Source organism: Mastigoproctus giganteus, chromosome 2, assembly GCF_048544385.1.
Source record: "Mastigoproctus giganteus isolate SK-2022 chromosome 2, ASM4854438v1, whole genome shotgun sequence".
Lineage (NCBI taxonomy): Eukaryota > Metazoa > Arthropoda > Arachnida > Uropygi > Thelyphonidae > Mastigoproctus > Mastigoproctus giganteus.
Genome location: NC_143576.1, coordinates 148,292,042 through 148,315,716, shown reverse-complemented (window position 1 = coordinate 148,315,716; position 23,675 = coordinate 148,292,042). Strand labels below are relative to the sequence as shown.

Below are 23,675 nucleotides of genomic sequence, written 5' to 3'. Positions count from 1 at the left end.
CTTGAGAAAAATTTAATGAAAAAAATAACCAATGTCTTTGCATTGCATAATGGAAGGCCATGACATCTGCCAATGCATAATGCAAGGTAAGCAACAGTGGCCAATCATATCTTGAGCAAATGGAATTCATGATATGTGACGCACAACACTGACATATGTAAGAAAGAGCTCTTGTCTTAACATCAACTCGCCGATAAACAAATTTTTTTAATTGTAAATTATCTGGTAAAAGCTGCAACAGAATAAGTACTCGCTCTGCCTTAAAAGAGATCGAGTGCTTATTCTTACACCAACTACCGATATTGATAACGCGTGGGCTGTAAATACGATGCAAATAGATCAAAAGTGTCTCGACTGACTCTTGCTCCGATGCCAGCCATACGTTTCGCTGCATGTTAATAAACTTGCCTATCAAGACCGAGTCCACATTCTCCTTTAAATGACGTATAAAATGGGAACTGACAAGTAGTCGCCGCCAGTTTCTCACACCATTGAGCTTATCTCAGCCATGAGAGACAAGTTGGAGCACTTCCTCAGGGGGTAGGCGGTCACTTTGAACAACTGTCAACAAATCTAAACTTCGATATCAAAAGCAACCACCATATAGACATTAACTTTGTTTTAACGCGATAACTTTAAACTGATTTGTGATACAAAGGGTAGGTTTTTTTTTTTCGGTTTTTTTTTCTGAAATTTATCTACGAATTCAAATGCATTCAATTCAGATTCTTCCAAGAGAAAAAGCAGGTGTTGATTTAGCTCAAATGCTGCCAAATACTTACTCAAAATATCACTTTGTTCTTTATTGAAAGAATTTATCAAAACTGAAATCATGGTCAGTGATTTGCAAACAGTTTTGGGTATGCCACAAATGAGGAAACGCTTGGAATTTAAATCTCAATTTCAAATGCAATTATGGAATGTTGCTCTTCCTAACTGAAATTGAACTAAATGCGATAGCCGCTTAGATTTTAACTCATAAGAGTGATTCCTAAGGGGGAAAGAATTCATTACGGATATTAGTTAGATTTTAATAATGGCCTGATTTAAAATAAGTTTATCGGTATAATTCACAATTAAAATTAAACTTCACTTGGTCATAACAAGAGGGGGGGAAAACGCGTACTAAAATAAAGAATATCACGAAGTATTTTTATAATTATCGAAAAAATATATCTTCGCTGACAACTGTATAAATTAATGAAATATTATTGTTCAGAATTATTCTACTAAAAAATAGTTTACAATTTTTAAAGAAGCACAACTTTACTTGGTACTGTGCAAGTTGATTGTGTTAACGAGCAGGAGCAGCCCCAATAGGTGATGAAGGGGGTTACAGCCCCTTCAGCTTTATTTTTTATGGTACTTAAGCCTACCTGAGACTGCTCATTGGTACATTCAGATAAACGCCGAAGACCTTGAAACTTCTAGTGTATAACAATAAAAGCTTGCATGCGTGTTTGTAAGAGCCATAGTTCCAAGATCATTTGACAAACTTACAAAAGGAATCCTTTTTGGAAAATTCACAATATTTTCAAAGTTGTCCACTTATCCTAATACTTTTTGTTCGCGATTAAGTTTAATACATAAACATCAAGTTCCAAACAAGGTTAAAACAAAGGAATAAAAATACTGCCCTATAAAAATTAAAAATTAATTTTCATAAATGGCTCTCGAACTTAATTAGTAACCAAGATTAAGTAATAACTTAAGGAAAGATATAAAAGAGCAGTCATTTGATAGCTATAATTTCAGATAAGCATAACCAGGGATGTTTTATCTAAGACTGTTATCAAGGATGGCCATGCTCTTAACAGTCACAAGTATACGTTTTTCTTTTTGCAGACAAAAATAAAAGGGTTACGTGGAATCCGCAGAAATCCGTTTTTTGACGCCTCTCCACCTCGCAATCGCATTTTCGTTGAAAACGTTGCGCCGCCTAACGTGGACACGCATCATTTGATCCACTCAACGATGAAAAATGACAGCAAGTTTATGGGTGGAACAATCGTTGAAACTGATTTATAAGCGATGACTGGTTGGAATTTCTGCTGAATAAAGCTCATGTTTTTAAATGTCTGTTAAACGTTGGGATTCGTCGAGTGCAGTTTATGGGTTTTATAAACTAGGTGTGACATTTCCACGTAACCTCCAGAATATAATAGTCCTAAATGGTGATATACTCCACAGCTACAAGATAAAAGAAGTGTCACGTGTTTTTAATACTCCATTTGTAACAAAACATTCAATTAATGAGACATTCAAGGTGTGTCAGTTTATCAGTAGCGATAAGCTTGGAAAAAACTTTGCGAATGGAACTTCGGAAGGATAAAATAATCAAATATATATATTTTTAAGACATCTTAATTATGTTACTTGAAATATGAAAAATTATATTTTGTTTATTTTTCTTGAATGCAAATAGAGACAATGACTTGCAACAGTCTGTTGACACCACTAACCATGGAAAAACCACCAGGAAAAATTCTTTAAATTTTGCCTTTGTAATAAAACGGTAGCAATTCATTTCCTCGTGCTGGTATTATAACAACTAGTGTGCTTAGAACTTATATGCAACATATCAGTTGCATATGATCAGTTCTAGGCATACGAGTTGGGAAAACAAAACATTCAATGATTTTCCTGGTACATAGAGGAAAATTATTTCTATAAGATTCTGATGATTTCTGTATTTATAGATATCGTATTCCATAAAAACGGGATGCACGACTTGAATACAATAGAGACGAAGACAAGGGAATGAACTGACGATAGAAATATTCCTCCAGTAAATAAGACATTATAAAATATATAATTGAAATATTCCCAATCCTCATCCCTTTCCAAATTTGAATTTTTCAACTAGTTTTAGTGAATCTACAAGCCACGTTGGTTTGACAAATTAGACCACCATCAATTAAACAATTTGAAACAAAAGGAAAGAAAAAAAAAACATCGTGTTCAACAGCAATAAAGGACAAATTAAATGCAGGTTTTGAAAGTTGGAATTTTATTTTTTAGGAAGTTTCCTAGATATCCTAAAGTGTTGAAAATATTAGAAATTAAAGTAAACTAACGGTATTTTCTCTCCCCTCCATGTTGTGGGGATAAAAATTGCGCGAAAAACTTGTTGATGCATCACGCGTTGGAAACACATTGGGGTTTCCAACGCGTGATGCATCAACAAGTTTTTCCTGCATAGCAAATTGGCATTTTATTACACATAAAATTTTCAATAACAAAAGAAATTCTACTCATTTTTGCATTTTAAAAACTTCAGTGAAATGTGTTAAGACACGTGATTTACACTAATTTCCAATCACCAAAATGTCATTAAAAGGCATACTTACGAAATCCACTTTCCTATCTGCTGCCCGATTCCTCGCCGAGTTCCCCGTCCTCACAACATTTTCATAAAGCTGCTGGGGTGGTATGGGCGGAGCGTCGGACATATCTTTCGTGGGGTCAAATACGTGGCCCTCTAAACCACACGGATTGATCCATCGCGGTTTGTCTCTGGACAGAGGAGCAGTCATGGTGACCGTTGACAGGGCACTGACCAGGCACAGTGTGAGGTAGTACCGGGAGTCTGCAAGAAAGACACCAATTAGTCCCGGTAACCAAGGACATCAGCTCACGTGTCAAGACAAGATAATGTTGATGGAACAATTCCAAGTCGTTGACTCGAAGTGGGTCAATAATAATTCACAACTAACTATAGATGCAAGAGGGACTCTTACAGAAAAGGGACATGGTCAAAACCTACTTGTTCCAGCTCGTCGTCGCCTTTTGTTATTCGTGGAGAACACGCCGCTCCTTGACACCGTAACGCTGCCGCGGTGGATAGTGAACATCGTCGTCAACTGCTGCCACTTTACGTTATTACTAGGCGGGGGTCACGAACACTTTCGGGGGAACGTTGTGTGTGTGTATGGGCTCCGGCAAGTGCTCTATTGTGCTGCCGTAACCGCTGCGTGTCCGATTCAGATCTGACCGGTCTCGCCGCACACCAGAATAAATATCCATTCCAGCGGGGAAGGGTGAACTTCCCTGGACCGGTGTTACACGTGGGTTCAACACCACCACCACTTGCTTCGTGACGTCATGCCGGAAGCGCAACTTCCGCGGGATTATTGGACGGCTGACAAAAAGGTATGCAGACGTCGGACCCGACCGACGAGGAAAATGGCGGGCAACATAAAACATCAGTTATTGGTGGGGGCAATATTCGGTGGGCCGTCTGTGACGTCACCAAATCAGTCCCTCCCATTCAGGGAGAGAGAAAGAATGAGCGCGGTTGATAAGATAAACCCACCTGTGGCGCTCGCGGTACTGGCCCGCGTCGACAGGAGAGGCACCGACGTTCGCTCGAAACCCTCCGGTTTCCCCCGGCCCGGTTGTGCGTTACTCATCGCACTACTAAAGCGGATTACCGCCCACGCACGCACCCATCCCCCCATTACTGCAGAATTCCTGCGGATGATCTCTAAATCAGCAATGCCCGCAGCACCGCTCCGCAATACCTGCCACTGTTAGCGTCACCCGGGGGCCAACTAGACATACCTGTTGCTCCCATTGTCGCCCTCCCTCCCTCCTATTTCAGCGGCTCGGAGCAACTACTGCTCCTCGTTCACGTGAGTTACGGCAGGGACGTGTTGGCTGCGACGACCCGCTGTGCATCCTTCCGTTGTTGGGCAAACAACTCGAGGGCACTTTGTACCCCAACCGTTGGGATCCCTATTCTGGGCGACGCGAGGCGTAAGCGCACGTGCGCAATTACAGTTTCGGCCTATTAAAGCGGGCAGAAAAGCAGAAATTAGAATGCAGTCGCCACTTACCCTATCTTCGGACGTGGCCTTGTGTTGGCTCCGTCGTATACATTAGGCTTAAGGTGGACGGCGTTGCTTCTGCGCATGCTCCTTCCCACCCGACTGATATACCTCGTGTTCTTCGGCAACGCGGTTCAGATAAGATTTTCCCCATTACTCTCCGCTCTCTCGTTGCGCGGCATTTTGTTTTTATTTTATTAAGTCTCGGAAACCAGTTTTGCGTGGCGGTCGTTCGACACCACGACTACCCCGTAACGGTTGCTCGCAGCCGACGGTTCTCTTACAATCCATCTAGTTAGTGCCCTCTGACGGAAGAGCGAGTACAGGTAGAGTGTGAATACTACCCAAGTTACACAACTTAACTGTTACGCGGCAGTTGCTTCATTTATTTTTTATCGTAAAAACGTTCTTAGTATGCGCAGGCGGATGGAAATACAATTCCTTTCCTTCCCCCCCCCCCCACCTCCCGTTTTACTTCTATTTGTATTTACGAATTACAATGAGATAAATATTATCGTACTAGGAAGTCTGCAACTATCGCTCTTAACTTCGTTATTGTTGGAACGCGTGAAGGATGGACGAAGAATTTTTTTTAAAGAATTAATTACGTATGTGGAGTCTGCTACACGAGATTGTGGGCCTGTTCCACGTTCAGAATTTAATCCGATGTTTTTCTTCAAGTTTTTAATACGCACTTTCCATGAAGTTTTAAAAATGGAAAAAAGAAGTGTTAATCTCTCAACTGTTCCTATAAAAAAAAAATGTGTTCTGATGATGCGCCTGCGCACATCCGAGCAGGATATACGTTCAGGATTATCCAATCTTTCTTAAATAAGGGTAATAAATGAAATCTCTTCTGCTAATTGAATTTCAATTTTGTCCATTCTGAAAGTGTTAAGTTCGGAGGCAAAAACATTAACTATTAATTAAATTTAAAGAGTTTTTAATAACATTTTACTTTAAAAATGTATTTAAACTTAAGTGATGGCGATTTCTTTAGTAATTTGGTTCATTTAGTTTTTGAATTAAGTTGCATAATTTTTTTAATTTTTTTTTATACAAATTAACGGTTGCTCGTGCACTTTTGTACCCTCACTTTTCAAGTTGCGTAATTTAAAGTTCTTGGTTAATCGTACTGAAGTTTGCTATGCACTCCAAAATCTAATTGGTTTGTGGTTATTGAAGTTTGGTTATTTGAAAGAAAAATTCAGAATGCGGTATAACAGAAAGAACACGAAGTTCAAAGAAGGCTTTATGTAAAATATCAGTTAACTAATTAAATTAGCTAGCGCTCCGTTTTGGGGGGAAAAAAATAAAATATATACAAATATATATAAAATTAAGAAAATTTCCTTTACCATAATTAAACCATGTGGACCTACTCTATACTTTCAGTTGACCACTGTGCTACGGTCATGCCTGTATACATTAAGCACAACTACAACATTCCACAAAGCAAATTCAAGATTAAATTTCGGGTAGCAAGAACGGAAGAAAGTTTCACTCTCAGTTTTTTTTCCGCAGATGCTTTGACCTTGACGAGATCAGCTCATTCGTCACAAGCAGCAGTTTTCATCAGGGTTCCTCTAGTCCAGCCTCCAGTCAACAAAGAAAACAAATCGACCCAAGAACACCCGCAGTTTACATACAAAAACCACAATTAAGCTTGCACCTGCAAAGGAGTGCCAGGCCAGATGCAGCAAAATATGCCATTTTAGTCCCAATGATTGAACACTGGAAACCATCCATCTGATAATCACAGGAAAATGTTCTTCTTCCCCCTCCCCCACATTTGAATTTCTCGAACTATTCAAGAATTCGGTCAAAAATCAAAACAAACTCTTCAACAATAGCCAACCCAAACTGTTCTACAAACTACTCGCACATTTAAAACGAAATGTCTTTCCAGATTATTTTTTCAGTTAAGAGTTACTTAATGATTAATTTAAAATAAGAATCATCCCATAACACATTATGAATAGATCAAGTGATTGAAACCGTTCGGCTGATATGAGATTCCACCTAGATCATTACAAATGTCTTCAGAATCAAAACGATTCTTATTTTGTTTTTCTTTACCTACTTCAAGATTTCAGATCTTTCGAAAGGACTTAAGTCCTGAGTCTTTTGAAAACAATTAAGTTTCTTCTTATTTGAGAATTTATCAACATGCAAAACCAATTCTCCTCTAATCACATTGGGTCTACAATGTTGAAAGGAAAGTATAGCAGGTAGAGAAAGTCGCAACTCAAGTAACTAACCGATTGGCCTTTTTTTCTATAGCTTTGATAAAGAGAGGGAACCCAAGTGAGCGACCTCCAAACGCCTGAACTTCCCTACTTTTAATTATTTCGGCCAAATAGCAATTAAGTGATAATTTAGTGAAACGGAATATCATAGGTCAACTTTTTAGCAAAGGTTCTTCTTCCATCTGTGTTGCTTCACATCCCCACTCCTTTCCTTTTCGACGGCCCCATATTATGGTCTACTCATCTGCAAATAAGTTTTCTTAATGTGGTAAATAGTGGATCGTGTTACTTTATACTGAAGTGTGTTATTGCCCTAATCACTTTTCAGTACGTCTGCCCTGAATAGTAGTACTGTTTATTCTAGGAAGGGGGGGGGGGGTTGAATGCAATTGTTAATCGTATTCAGTAGTCATGAGAGCTTGAACCATGGTCCATTCAAAGAGCGTGTGCTATATTGCACGCTCGCTCCTGACCATTCAGCTACGTCAGACCTAGGGAGAGGAATGAACCTGGATTAATTTGTCAGATACTGATCACTGGGTTTTGCCTTACTTGGTTTGGTACCAATGATCCGAAGAACAGCATCCAAGCAACTTATTTCCTTCCTAAGTATGACAGAGCAAGTTTGGTATCACCTGCCAAACTTGCTCTGTGCAAAGAAACCACGAAGCTTGATATTCATAGTCAGCATGTTCTTTCATTGGAATTTAAAAAATCCCTCCTCAGCAATTACTTAGTTGGTCTTTGTTTTTTTCTTTTTTTTTGTTAAAGATGTGGGAAACCACCGGTGGCGCCTTCCACAAAACACTATGTTTAGCTGGTCTCGAAGGACCATGTTTTTTGGAATTCGGTTTTCCCCACCCTACATAAAGTTCCTCAATAAAGCACGCCGAAGGCAAAAAAGGAATGAAAATTAGATATGTTTCAGCGACTTACCTAAAATATACGTCACAAAGGACATCCGGGGTAAAATGACCTTTTTGAACAGTCTAGTCATCTGCAGCAGACACCTAGAAAAGTCTAGGTATGAAGTGCCGGAAAAGAGTAATTTGAACACTCTAGATTCTAGACAATGATTATTATTTCGTTTTATTTTATTTTTCTGAGAACCACTTGCTCTTTGATGTACCCGTGTGTGGCCAAAGAAAAACGCAAGGGTCAGCTATCAGAGTGATTCTTTCAGATGCATTTTCTCAGTGAAAAATTCAAATTACGCCAGGATGGACTTCATTATGTTCAAAGAGATAAAAGATCGGGTCAAGGAAGCTAAAGAATTACCATCCTAAATTTGGAATCGCTAACAAAAAAAAGCATATGGTTAGGGTCGTAAACACCTGTCAGACAGGTTACTTTGGAGATCAAAAGCAGGCTCGGCCAGTCCTTCACGATACACACATTACCTGAAATACGGAGAGTGTTTATGGTACATTTTTGGTCCGAATCTGTGACATAAAACAACGGACAAAGCCATCCTGAGAAAGCGAGAATCATTTATGATGTTAACGTCTTTTGTTAAAGAAGATGCTGCCAGAGGGCGTCCCTAACATGTGTAACTGACTACTGAATTGAAGTTTAGTACATGAGAGAATAACCTCCTGACTTTTTCTACCTAGCCTTATTTTAAACACTAATAAATTACTTTTGATACCATTTTTCTACCACTTAAATTACAGAGAACATTTTTTCCCGATATCACGTCACTCCAGTTGCTCTTTGAAACCTAGAGTTCTCCGATTCGATTAGCAAAACAATATTTCAGTCATTATGCGATGTAGTGGTGCTCCAGAAGTAAATTGCAGTGTAGAAGTGACTGTTACAATAAGTATTTATCCACTGACACGCACTGTCAGGTGTTCCACCCAATTTTTCTCCAATGAAATTGAACGGTTTTGAAAGCATGAGATGAAAAGACATGGAGGGAGAGTTTATTCATATATGTATGTGTCATCAACAATTATTGGTAATGCATTATACTAAACTATGTCGAATATCAAATAAGACAATGGGGAAGGTAGTTATCAAAGTCAACAAATAAATGCAATGATATTAAAAAAACAGAGGGAGAATTTATAAAATTCAGTTATATAATTTTTCTGGCTATTCTAAAAGAGAAAGATCAAATTTACAGCTGAATACAAGTGGATGAATTCTCAGATCAAAGAACAACGTCGAATTCCTCTAAGTTTTCATTTTGAGGAGACGCATAAGACGAAATCCCTGCTAAGGCTAACAATTTAAAGCTCATGAGTCCCAACGTAGCAGAGTTGCCAACACGGGATTGTAGCATCACAAGTGTGAGTTAATGGATGTTTGCAGCCAACATGATTGTTAAATAGAACTAATGATAATATTCTTGTAAAAGAACTAGATGGATATTCTGACCAATGTCCTTCCGGAGTAGGAGCAGTAATTGGATGCCCGTATTTTCTTGTGTGCTAACAGTAACTCTTTTGGAATAGGGACGTGGGTCCTGGGTCTATTTGGGATGGGGGGAAAAAATAATAGCCGTACTTATCTAACCGAAATGGATTAAATTTAGCTCTGCTCGAAAAGAGCATGTCATAATGAATTCCAAAACTAAACTTCTTCAGATGTGATGTATGGTCTTGCGACTGCAAATATCACCGTCAACATCCTGCCAAAGCAGCTTAATGCAACAGGAAAACGCCAGTGTAATAATGTTCAAAATCTGCACAAAACAAGTTAGCTGTTGAGCATAGGGATTATAAAGAACTCGAGGAATTCTAAAAATTCCCTTCTATGACTAGAATTCATAATATTATATGTAAATTGCCTGGTGCAACGTCAATTTGCATTTCGTAACTGAAGAATGCTGCCTGGAGACCTGTTGGTATCAAGGTTGCAAAAGATCTTGTTTTTCACTGCATTTTAAAATGTCTGGCTACGTATGCGATTGATAAAATTAACTTTTTGGAGGAAAACGTTATTTTGTGGTTTAGTTTCATTTAAATATTAGTTTATTTTGTGCTCTGGAAAGTTTGCTTTGTGAGTTAGTGCTCCGCTTCCATCTGGATTTCGGTTTGGTTTTTCTTTCCCCCTTTTCCTCTCAAAACATTTAAAGTCAGTAAAAAAAAAAATACAATTTCTTGTATTCACTGCGACTTGTAAGTTAAATGCCGTCACTGTATAAACAAGATATCTCAATGTATGAAATTTTAAGGCGAGGCGCTTTCTAAAACCCGGAAGAATGATTTAGCAGTAGTGAGCGAGTGAGTAAAATCGTGCATGAATTTCAACGAGTTTCCGCCCCCACATACTCTGGGAAGATTCTTTACCTGTTTACTTTCTTTAGCGAGAGTGAGTTGCTGACGTCATTTGGTTGAAATCCAGCTGATTGTGCCGTATATGCTGTCTTCAGCAGAGATTAATGGCTGTCCAATTTAAGGATCGCGCTATAATGAATTGGTAGGTTATTCATTAGTTATACGAGCAGCACGATTTGAACAAAACCATCAATTTAGCTAAAACCAGTCGAATTTAAATAATGTAAGATAAAAATAAATTTTTAAATGAATTTTTAATCACCAAGATTGACTATTGCATATCATTAATAATTAGATGAGCATACTAATGTATGCTTTTCAACATTAATCAACCCGAACCTTCGGGGGATATTTTAGTATTAAGGGATAGCTACAATGCCAAGAAAAATAAAAATTGGAAAATTGCTCCGATCCTCATTTCATGAAGCGGTGGCAAAGGAGCGTCCATCGTTCTTCACCGAATTACGACAAAAAATAAACATTTATAAGAATGGCGCTTCGAACTGAATTATGCCCTTCCCATCTTTGCACAAAGATGCTGCTTCTTAGAGGTGTAATTGAAGTCTATACCTGGAAATATTAAATGTTTTGCAACTTCTCAACCCTTTTGTGCTGGATCTTTCGTGAACACGTTAGACGATGTTTCTCAATCAACGCTTCTTGGCTTAAAGCACCTGTTTTCCCGTTATCAAACGGAGAATCAGGAAATGGTTTTGTAATAACTGGAACCGAACCAATGCATTACATGTTATCAATAAATGGGATTGTCTTAAAGCTAACCTGATTCAAAGAACGAATAGAGTTTTACAAAACCTTTATAGATTTTTCTAAATATTTCCAGAAGATTTAAACTGCAATTTTATAACTATTCTTGCAAATGTCTGTTCGAAACTGATTCGGATGATATGTAGAATGGCACTCAGATGGTGGCGTCACCCCAGTTTAACAGCGGTTCGCTTCGATCCGATTATAATTTTACAGACAGTAGTTTTACTAATGAGGCCCTGTTGTTACTCAGCAAGTTCTTTGTGTGAATGGATAGCAATAAACTGAGCAGAGTTTGAAGAAACTGTAGCATATTAAAGTAGCTGACCAATCGTCAATTTTAGGTATAATGAGAACTTGTTGAACCCAACCCTCAACCAGTTTTAACCATACCTGATCTTCGTAGTGATCCTTCAATATAATCAAAAGTAAACAGATGAAGAAATTTATAAAATTTGCTTGGATTTTTGTCTGTATGGATATCAAAACAAAAGGAACTAATCCGCAAACTAAGTTCGATTTAAAATCTAATCAGGATGAACTGCTGGATGAGAGTGTACACTGATAGCATTTGCTTCAAATTTTCTCCAGCAAAAGTTTCACTCCAGTAAGTTGTAAAGGAGAGAGTGTGGTAAAGCGACCATGAACCTTGGAAATTACAATTACATTAAATTTCAAAAGGTCAGATATTATTACAAACAACTAAGTCTGTTATTACAATAAGAAGCCGATACTTTTTGAACCTGTAATTAATCATATCGACCCTCATTGAAAATAAGTATATACAATCTGTATAAAATTGCTACAATTTATACATCCCTAAATGTCTAGTAATACATTTGTATTACTTGCAAGAACGTGTTTATCTGCAGCTTTCATCGGATTTTTTTTAACCAGTCGTTAAGGGAGTTGGTCTAGATTTGCGTTTACCTTTCAATATTCGAAAGAGAACCGAGTCTATTGCAACTGAAAATTAACATTCGCGTATACGACTGGAGTGTTCTGTAAACAAAAACCTTTGAAGTTACCATAACGACTACAACACAAATGGCTGAACACATCGATCCTAGCCTATTCACTGAAGTTAAGAACAATTACTGCTTGGAAAGTTGACATATAGCGATAATCAATCTCCCCACTTCCTAGTGTCAATTTATTCTAGTCGCTGTTTGTTTTTCCAATATTAGCATCCTATGCACACGCAATTGGAGAAAACATTTTATTATTAGGCTGGCCTATGCAATAATGGCATTACTAATATAAAAACGCAAAAAAAAAAGTTCCAATTTCCTTAATATTATGACACTAGAACTTTTTTGGCGCAGCATTCGGGCACCGTCCCCAGTTCGCATCGAAAGACTTCAATATGACGTGTATACGACCAAAGATACTCGTCCTGAAGTTTAAACTTGTCGTTTTTCATCTGTCTGCCGATGAGTGAATATTTGTACTCTGCGTGATCCTGCTAAGTTGATTATTTCAATGGTACTTTGTATAATATAAAACGAATATCTGTCTGTTTGCCAAATGGATTTAAGCTAAGTCTCAGGAACATTGCACTGGTTCGACTGACGGCACACCAGCCAAACCAGAGCAAGATTGTAAAATATATTCATTACGAACCAACCAGAGTTCGTAATGAACAATTTACAAAATCCTAACACTTGAGTTCATTACGATTTCAGTGTTAGGATTCAATTAAAAACCGAAATTTGAAGGGAAAAAAAAAAATGATGATTTATCCCCATTGTACCAAATTTCTACCTATCCCCCTCCAGTCCATGCAAATGTAAAAAAAAAAAAAAAAAAATTATATATATATATATATATATTTTTTTTTTTTTTTTTTTAATTTATTTCACGCAGCTCATCTGCAAAAAAAATCCAATGGGAAAGTTGTCTACAATTTTCTTTTTAAGGAACCCACTGGCAATTCCCGACATTCTCTATAAAAAGACGTCAAGCAACTCTTGTCTGATGTCATAAATCAATAAATCGCAGAAGCAGTTTGTCAACATTAATGTTACAAAACAGAATTGATAGTTCCATCAAATCCTTCAACGTTACTTCAGAGATACCGTATACCGTCTTTTTCTCTCTCCTACGCAAAGCACTCTTTGGTAACAGCTACACGGAACTCCCACAATAACCTACCCGTGTTCTTTGGCACGCACGAGACCCACGTAGATATTCCTGCCCAGTAGAACGGAGAAAGCTTGCAGATAACATCAACGGCCAGTTTAGATACGTACGTCCTTTCGCTGTTGAGTCTGATAAGCTGATGATAGAAAGTGACTCACCTCTCTCTCTCTCTCTCTCTCTCTCTCTCTCTCTCATTGTTCTTTTGGTTCTACACGCTTATTTACGAGGTTAAGTTCAAATTCATAACTCTTAGCATACAACTTTCTATTCCAATGCTGATAATTACCCCGCGTAGGAGACGTTGAAGGCCAGCCGAAGGAAGCAATGCTTTTGTTGTTTGCTTATATATAAGTGGCAACTGGCACAATTAAGAATGTCAATTGCCTTCTCTGTATTCTGCTCAACTAAACGAGCAGAGAGCAGGGCTTCATTTTAATGTCCAAACTACAAGACCCCTATCTAATTATCAGATTTGCATGACCTGATAGTATTTAATATGCATACTGTTCTTGGAAAACTGAAAGAGAAGGCCGCAAAAAACGTCGCTTGTAATAGCCTATTACCAAGTAATATTTATCAAAGGTCCATAACATTTCTCGAAATTAAGTATATGCGCAAGAAGTTTCTAGTTAAGTTGCAGACGCTTCGCATTCTTAGATAATGGAGTAATAAACGAGTTCGCCTGTCATTTAGTAGGAACTCTGCACTGAAATGTGCTGGGAGAGGCTGGCATCAGCCTCGAAAGGTAACCACCCTTACTGGCAATCTTTTCCTTGAAGCTGGACGCTCTAAGATGCCAAGAAATGCATCTCTTATCTCTATACACGATGACCTCCTCCATGATGATGGAATGTGGATACTTGAACCTACAAGATGTAAGGTGTTTATAGTCCTGCAATGGTATTAAGTTTTAAATAAAAAAATTTATGAAATTATAACTTTATACTCAAAGTAAGATGATTTCTCATCTAGCTTTGTAGTCAAAGCTTTGTTTGCTATTTTTGAATGCATTGTTTGCAAGATAAAAGCAAAAATCTACTCCTGTAGTACACTTGACAGAATTAGACAAAACATCAAAAAATTCGAATAAGGCCCTTGATATTGTGCTTTGTTTTTCGTTTCAAAATTACTATGTAATAATATTTAGAAATTTGGCACTTGTGATTTTACACAGAAATGAAGCTAGTGTTGAAGAATGCTTCGAAAACAGACCTCTTAAATCGAAATTTGTTTATAAAGTTGCAAGAAGAGATTTATGAATCCTTCCCATGTATATGAAAAGATTATTCATATAATTGTAAAACATTGGGATAAAATAAGGCCTTGAATACCAAAAGTTACAGCAGAATATCCATAAATTAACTTTTGTTTTACAAAATAAAAAATTATTTTGAGCATTTCTTAGTAGGAAAATACTGGGCGAATTATCTTTATGATTTGAGGTTTTCTCTTATAGTCCTTTAACTTAAAATCCGGTGTGTATTTCAGATCTGTGATATTTCAAAGTGCTTGCAAGATGATCAGTGAAATTTCATTAGTCCTTTTGGATGTGTTTAATTACTTAGTTTAGTCTCAAATATTAAAAGTCAAGGTCTGTTTCACCAAGATAGTCTTTCAGATGCGTTTGAAAAAAAAAAAAAAACAAAACGAAATCAATTCAAAGTACTAAACTTTTTTTTTTTACTTTAGAAAGGCTTCAAGTGTGGACGCAGACAACGGGTAGGGGAGGACGAGTATGAATAAATTTAACAATTTTTTTATTTTGAATTTTAAACTGTACTGAAACTGGGAAGAACCAGACGTTTACGATTTCTTATAACTTTCCCACCCTCTCAATTTTGGATCCTTGACAATCGAAGCCCCTAGCATCAGCATGACCTGATTATCAACATACACCGTTGCAGCCAGTTCCCATTAGGAAAATTATGGAGTAAAGAGGATTACCATATTAAAACAGTCTGGCTATCCATCCTCCCTTATATTCTTGGAACTGATATCAACGCTATCACTCAATTTTTATGTACTTGAACTGGTCCGGTGACTCATCTAAAACGTAATAAGATGGAAATTGAAAGGTGTCAGTTTGTGACACCAGGAGGTTCTCAGCGAATAATTGTTTTCCTTTCTTAGAAAATGATTTCTCAAATTTAAAGGTCATTGTCTTAAAAAGAATATATTGAGGGTGTGTCAAAAGTTCTTAGAGGACCAACCAACGACTTCGATTCAAATCTTCAAGATGGGACTCAATTTTTATTAGTCGCTTGAGGCCTGCTTAAATCCTAATCAAAATTCAGACTGATGCATCCTGGTCACTGACCTCCAATTCTTAATGATAGCCTGAGGATGACAAAACTGAATAAAACACGTGTTATAATAGAAGAAATCACTAGATCAAACCATCTTAAGCACCACATCAATAACATCTTTCGAGCTGAGGAACGTATGCTTTATTATATCCGCATCAATCGGTATTCGACTGTCAGAGTTATCATACTGAAGGCGCAATTATTAATTGAGAACTTGGAAAACCGCAAATGATCATGCCCACCACCGAAAAAACAATAAAAGTGAAATACTGTACCTAAAAATCAGAGATTGGTGGGAAGGAGTGGAATTAACTAACCATGAAACTTCATAAGTAAACTAAGATCTCAGCTTCATGAAGAATGCATTCATGAATTCCTCAATGGACACAAGTACCTTGATACCCTGTTCAATTTTGGCTATTCTCGTTGTGAACAGAACGAAACTTTGACATGAAATTTGTTCCTATATTTACTAAAGAGAAAATACGGAAAGTAAAAAATGAACAGGCGGCTAGAATGCACCGTACATGTATGTTGGGAAATACATCTTTGTAACTATACAGAAAAAGAATTTGTGTAGTTAAAGATGTTTTCCTCAACACCATGTTGAGGAAAACATCTTTAACTACACAAATTCTTTTTGTGTAGTTAAAGACCATCTTGAACTTCCAAACATTTATTCCAACTTTTGTTGAGATTTTCGAATCCCTGTTGCGGAATTGTATCATGCCACTGGCAACATTCTCTGCTCATATAACCCCTTTTATTAAGGAAATGCCTTCAAAGATGTCGCTTAATGAGGAAATAAGCGAGGTTCTTGACGTACAACACAAAGCATTCCAAAGAAAACTCCATTCACATATTCCTCAAACCGACTGCCTCGATAACCTTGCTAAAGTTCAGTTGCTGAAGAATACCCAAGCTGTACCATAATAAATGTCAGGCACTTCCCCTCCCCACAAGATATTAGTTTTTTTGCCTTTAACCCAAAAGAAACCGATTACTTCTTACACTATTTTTGTATGAGTTCGTGTCTATGCGTCTGCTTCCAGTTTGATTTCTGATGTGCTGATTTTCTAACCTTGTAATGGGTTTCCGAATTCAAGTAAAAGACTTGGTAACCCATTCTTCCTTATATTATAAATCCAAAACGCTCTTCAAGGTGCATTTGAAGGATTAATTATATAAATTTTATTGCCAGAATCGAAATGGATTTCAACAAGAGTGCAATGGCATCTCCAGCAATGCTAGAAAGAAAGGAATTTTCGGAAGGGAAGATCCGTCAGATTTGCTAAAGCACTTTATTCCCTGAAATACTGGAAGAAGCAAATGGTTACATTTTATATGCAACCCATCGTTACGCACATGAGACGATGGACCACTTTCGACCCTGTTTGTAGAGATTAGGGTCAAAGGATACATATAAGGTAAGAAAGTGATCTCATTAATTACAACGCATTGTGACCAGTTGGTGACAGAGTTCACTGCTTAAAATTTAATTATCCTCTACCACTGAGTTAATAGAAACTTAGTATTAATTTTATGCACGCTGGCAAGCACCCGTTTTCCTTGAAGTTTCGTTCCACGTTTCCTTATATTAACTAATTTATTGTAATAACATGTACGTGCGATGGAAGAGGAATCCGCCCAGATCATTACCTAAACACGATTTTCAGAAATATTCAAAGCCCTGAGCCCACGCTGTTGTCAACATACATGGAACCATCATCTCAGCCTTGTTCAGTTTTCCATTATTGCTTCCTCGGAAACAGCAGAGTTATTTTGAAACCATTTTCGATTAACTGAAAGAGTTGGGGTTACAAAACTTGTTTGGCAGAATTGACCTTCGCTGTTGCAGTTTTATTTGGGAGACAAAATGCGCGTTTTTGAGAGTATCGATTGGAAATATCGTAAATAGCTTTATAGCGCTTTAAATGAAAATATGTTCAGCGTATTTTTGCATCTGTTCCCTTTGAATTAATTCGATCGTGAAAGCGGACTTTGAATTGAACCACAGCAAGACGTTAGGTGAGATTAAGATAAGAAAAAAAGTCTTCAGTTGGCTATTGTGGCCACCGCACTTGGGCCCTAATCAAGGTGGTGATAAGTAAGCAAAATACATTAAGATTAATTAGATTGACTCACGTAACAGACTCACCTACCTACGCCATCGATCTCTACAACTAGGATAATAATGATGACGTTGAGACCGTTCACAACGTACACGGCGGAAGATATAATTAATCCAAACAGATCGATCTTTACCGATGTAAATAAAGGTTCCGACGCCGTGGGAAGTTCCCTCGAGCGTTTTGCTTTCCTCGATGATAGAGGGGAAGGGAAAACAAGGTTTAAAAAAGGAAGACAATAGTAGTCTGACAACAGGAGCTTAACGTTAGGATGTGCACGAGAGAAGTGCACGGAGATCCTACAAAACTGCAGTCTGAAAAGGTGGATACAGGATGCACTTACTTTTTTATTATTATTATAATAATTAGGTAGTCTGAAAATTGCGGTGGGCGATCAAATCAAAACTTGTTAAATTGTTTGCCTACCAGTCAGGATAAAACAAACGGTTGAATATACACGATACATTAATTTTACTTTTAGTAAGGGTCACCCCTTTCTTATGGGGTCTAAAATTTTCTTGATGGAAATCGATAATAAGAATACTAGATAATCATTGATTATTTATTTAAAGTTATTTCTTATTATTTTAGAAGCAGGATTTTTGTTTACATAATTTCAAATTGTGGATCGTACGTAAAGATATTGGCAAAGCTCTTTTTATGCAAACGAATCTTCGTGATCGTAAACCTCTGAAAATGATATGGGTTGAGCCGATAGAGGGAGTATTAGGATTCGCTTCTGAACACCGACTTCAAATTTGTATGCGATCTGAATCATACTTAGTAATGATATTATTTACAGGCTGCGAGGTTTCGGTGATACACGTGTTTAAGTGGACCGAGATAAAAGTTCACGTGCCCACTGAATGTGGTGCGCTTTTATTCTATTTTGAACTTCTCAGACTTTATGCGGTCATCCCGAAATATAAACAGATTTTGTTTTTTGAATTTGATTAAAGTTCATTATTGCATATCTCAAGCCATATAAAATTTTCATATTTAACGAAACCCCCATTTCTCCTTCAATTATGTACCCGAAACCGCGGAAATAAATATACCATGGCGAATCTTGGACTCCATGAACTTCTTGGATCTTAAACCTAGGTTTTGCAATCATTAAGGATACAAAACATTCCAATATGGATTTCGAAAAATGTGGTATTCTGTTACCCGTCGTGATAACTACAGCGTTGTATGCCTCAAAAAATAAATCTGCTGTAAAACTAGTTATAAACTTGCTGAACAGCAGAAATACAGTCATGAAATAAAATACTTGCTTATCCACTTGATAAAGAAGGAACTTATATATCGAGTTTATTGAATTATAAACTAGTGCTAAATACTGATTTATAAGAACTTCCAAAAACCACACAACACAATCAATTCACTCAATATTCATAACGATTTCTGTATATCGCCAGAATCCTATCATCAGGCTAGTAAATTTACTTGGCTCAATCTGTTTCACACAGAGCTAAGGTACAAGTAGAACGGTGTCGCATATTGAGGCAGTTATAAATTCATCTGGGCCGATGACAGGATTCCAAAGAATCTAGAAACGTCGATTGGGACAGATGACAGGATTGAACACTTAATCCAGAAACGTTGTCAGTTTGTTTATTAACGATAAACTGTTTGTACAGTTAATTATTTCAAGAATTACAGGTAACATCTATCGAGACGAATATCCAGTTCAATACGTTCAGCCGAAGAGTTTTTTCCCCTAAAAAGTGTTTGTAATTTTATATTATACATTTAGTTATAATCTTCGTTTTAACCACAATTAAATTTCTCGTTTAATAACATTTTGAGACTGTTTATATCAAATTAATTTTCGTTCTTGTAGATCGGTGTCGTCCAGCTGTAAATATACTACATGTGCGTTATACTTAAATAATTAAATTCATAAATTACGCATTAATCTCACGCGCTGATATTAAAATTTGATACTAGAGCAGTCTGCGATTGCGTACTACGTTTAAACTAATACTAACGAATAATATACGTTCCTTGTCATCGTTGTTTCACCTGTGATGTATGAATCGCATATACAGCATTACACATTTTCGCGAATAGTAGAGAAATAAGAAATGGTGGGTGGGAAGATTGCAGCTCACTTTGTAATAACGAATAAACGTCTATCATTGAGCTGAACAGCAATCTGTATATGTGATGTGCAACGTATAAACATTTCTAAATCATTTCCTAAAACTCATTTACTAATATGTATGTTTAATCATGTACGGCGTAAATTCATTCGCAGAATCAGTTTCTCCTTAGCACGTCATCTTTCTAACCTTGTACTAAGAATCTAAAACAATGCCTGCAACGAGAGGAATTCTAACAGTAAAGAGTAAACATAAAAAAAACGAATGCATTCATCCAGCCTTGCTGTTAAGCAGTTTGAATGCCATTAACGGAGAGTTGTAGCACTTTGAACCCATTTTCTACATAGAAGGCCTATGACATCTCTCTCCGCGATTAACTACACCTGTTCAACGATCAGGTCACAACTCAACTTAAGTACCCCACCCCTCTAGAGCGCACGTGTTTCAAACAACTTTCAGCTAGCTGAACCGGCTCTTAAAAGCAAAAAAGAAAAGAGGGAGAAAAAAAACGTCCCCTATTATCTTGTCCCCACCGACCATGCCATCAGACCGGCCGTGGCCAGGGATACCCATTGAACGCTATGCGATATTTATTAGTTTTTATTGTAACACATTAATCAAGCTGGAATGGGTACGTCAGCTTCTCTCGCCCAGTGCTTGGTATGCTGGGCAAGATTTACGCTAGGATCGTATTGAGCGCCTGCAGGAAGAATGAAATTACTACCCACGCAGGATTTTGTTCACATGTGAATGCCCAGATTTTATCTGTCTCATTAGAATTCGTTACAGGACAATTAGCATTAGGGTTATTAGCATTCAATTATATAAAAAATAATAATAATAGACACGAATTTATTTGATAAATGAACTACAAGAGCCAATATCCACAAGGAGTTGAAGATTTCAACGAGCCAAAAACAATTGCCTAACGTTTTATTACCCTCCACTAGTTACGTTTTATGTAGCTGAAGGACACCACCAGAAAGTTACCTTGGATGATTAGTCATGTATACGTATTGCCTGCTCGCTCCACAGAACCTGCCGACTTCCATTCCAGTTCGCAAAGCTTTTTTCCTTTTCTTTATATCCCTTTCTTTTGTTAAAAGGTTCTTTTACTGATAATAACTACTTGAAAATGCAAATGACTGCAATAGCTTTGATAATTGACTATTACTGATTAGGCAGCTAAAGGGACTATGCATTTATCTAGAAATTCATCCTCAAAGATCGATCGTTTCTCTTGAGATGGAAAACTCCAGCTGACAAAGAGGGCTGTGAACAGTGAGACTCCATATCTCTACTTTCGTGTCTATCTATTACTTGAGAAACTGTATCAATGGGTGTTTATCGTACAAAATAAAATCAACCTTGCATTTAACAACTACTCCTTTTTGATGGGCAGATCTGACAGCTTTAAAATCAATCAACGCTACTAGATAATCTGATGATACTGCGGAAAATTAAAGCAATCTCGGCTTCAGTTTAAGATCCAACAAATGCTATCAACGATTCAACTTAATTGCTTTCCACTTTAAATTTCTATTGACTAGTTTGAATTTATTAAAGCCTAAGATAAAAATGATGCCACATGTAAGATGCGCAACCATATCTGAATAGATTTGGTTGCAGTTTGCTATTTTCTGATTAAATATTTTTAGCAACTTTCCTAAATTTAAAGTTATATATATGTTTTTTCTATTGTTCTTTTTACAAACCACATTACGAACTGAACTACCTGTATCGATAGAGAGAAAGCACCTATGACCCACTCTGCTATTTTCATCTAGCCAAACTATCCGATTATGTCAGCGTCATGTTGACATTTGAATGGAGGATTTTCCACATCGACGATCCTGAATGACGTCAAAAACATACTTCCAGAAGGTCATCTGCTATTAGGGGAATTTAGCCATTTTTCTGTGTATTGTTCACGTAACTTATGACGAAGGGTTTTCTTTGTTTAGGAATCTAAAGTTCAGAGTAATTTGGAACCGGAATTATATAATCAAAACATAAGACTATTTTCTCTTGGAGAAGTTCCGTATGCTCCATCACAGCTTGCCCATGACGTCTTGAGAATTTGATGAATCAGGGAGCTTAGATTAGTTGATTCATTGTTATCTATTATTAAGTAATTAACATTGGACAGGATATTCTCCAATACGCTTGGATGGAGAGAGTTTTTCATCGCTGTAAATAGCTCGATTCCTCAACTTTAGTAAACACCGATATTACCAGTGGTGGATAAAAACGAACCTTCGACATAACGGATTCAAGATAATAGGGTTAGGCGATTACAACGTCTGAAATATTAATCATTTTATCAATTTTGAATACTGGGTTGCTTTAAAAGCCTAGGACCTTTAATCGAACTAATGGGCGAAAAAGTTGTACAGCTCAAATCAAAAGATATGCAGCCACAATTATTGCTTTGCTTGAAGAGTATTTGTTAACAGAACACGTATGTTTTCTGAAATTATGGACATTTAACTTGAGATATATTGTAGTGCATCAGATACTTTAATTTTATTCAACTAATTTTATAAATAAAATACGCAGGCACATGTAGAATTCAGTGTTTTACCAGCTGCACAAAATTTTAATCAAAATCAAGGCTTTGGTCGTATGACCAGCGTGCAGGTATGAATTCCTGCACGTTGCGTGTTCGAACTGCCCGACCCGTTGCCCTAAGTATCATGTGTGGCGGCTGTTGCAACAATGTCTATATTTAATTTCTTATAATGTTCGAGCTGTCATATAGTGACATAACTTGGTGACTAATCTTTCCTTTCTTAATTCGAAATATTGAGGGAAACGGAAACACGGTCTATCGTACATCCCTATGTTTACTGAAAGAAGATTTTTCACATGTTTTCTGAAATACCGCACTGCCGGATATTTAGTGCCGAAACCGACAATTCCTTCCCACAACATTCTTCCTCTAGTAAAATATTTTTGGTGTCACTGATCATAAGAAACGATGACAGGAATTCATAACAAAATCCAAAGGATCACCTTTGGATTTTAGGGGAAAACACCACCTAATATTAATTCATTCGCTTGATTCACCTTCATTGGTGATACAATCAATAATGAAGGCAAATATCGATTCTTCTCAGCAATTTTCGTGGTTTGGGAAGGGAAAACACGAATTAAATTCTACTTAACATTTTCGAAATGTTTATGAAAAGACAAGGCTATGAGTGACAGTATCTGTGTGGTCAATACCAATAAAATAATGGCTGAAGTCTAGGGGTGGTGGTGGTGGACGACGCCTTTCGAATAGTGGTACTGGACATCAAATGTCTTCAATAAATTAAAATATACTTAGTGGAAATGCATTAGATTTATTTGGATGGAGTTGTACGGAAGGTTGTCATCCTTTACACGGTTAGATCTGAATAATAAATCCATCATTTAAGTGAAAAGAAGTATAACGCTCGAATAAAATAAACCTAAAATGGTCCAAAACTGACTTATGCTCTTATTACAATAAAGACTAAATTGAATCCTTTTTTCTTAACTTCATAGATAGAAACTAAGATCTACCACAGTATATGCTTCTTAGTTTATTTTTATAGTTCTCTATTATATCAATGCCCTATTATTTCCTGCTACATATGATAAATCCTTAATGGTTAACCCATGGTCTGTTCAGCCATTTTACACTTTTCCCTGAAACTGATACCTAAAGAAAATGCAAGGTCTCTTTTTAAAAATTTGAACTTCTTAGAAAAGGAGACCAAGGATGCTCTGGTTTTTCCCTGATCAAAATAATTTTGTTCTTAGTTTGTGCATCTAATGCTACAAAATGGCTCATTTAGGAATGTGCTCTACTCTAATATTTCTAGGGCGTGTTTGTC

At 37.0% G+C, this 23,675-nt stretch overlaps 1 protein-coding gene across 3 annotated transcripts in view; it reads right to left on the bottom strand.

Moving 5' to 3' along the window:
* Positions 1-23,675, bottom strand: part of LOC150089650 (uncharacterized) — a 71,691-nt gene that overhangs the window by 31,645 nt on the left and 16,371 nt on the right. The window contains exons 1-2 of one of the 3 annotated variants that reach the window (XM_090368714.1): positions 3,741-4,286; positions 3,351-3,589 (exon numbers count right to left, since the gene is read on the bottom strand). In XM_090368714.1, the coding sequence (XP_090224840.1) occupies positions 3,351-3,589; positions 3,741-3,753 (252 nt within the window). In that variant the 5' untranslated portion in view covers positions 3,754-4,286. Of the gene's footprint in view, positions 1-3,350; positions 3,590-3,740; positions 4,287-23,675 lie in introns of those variants that run through there. The other 2 variants (XM_090368712.1, XM_090368713.1) reach the window with 2 other exon arrangements.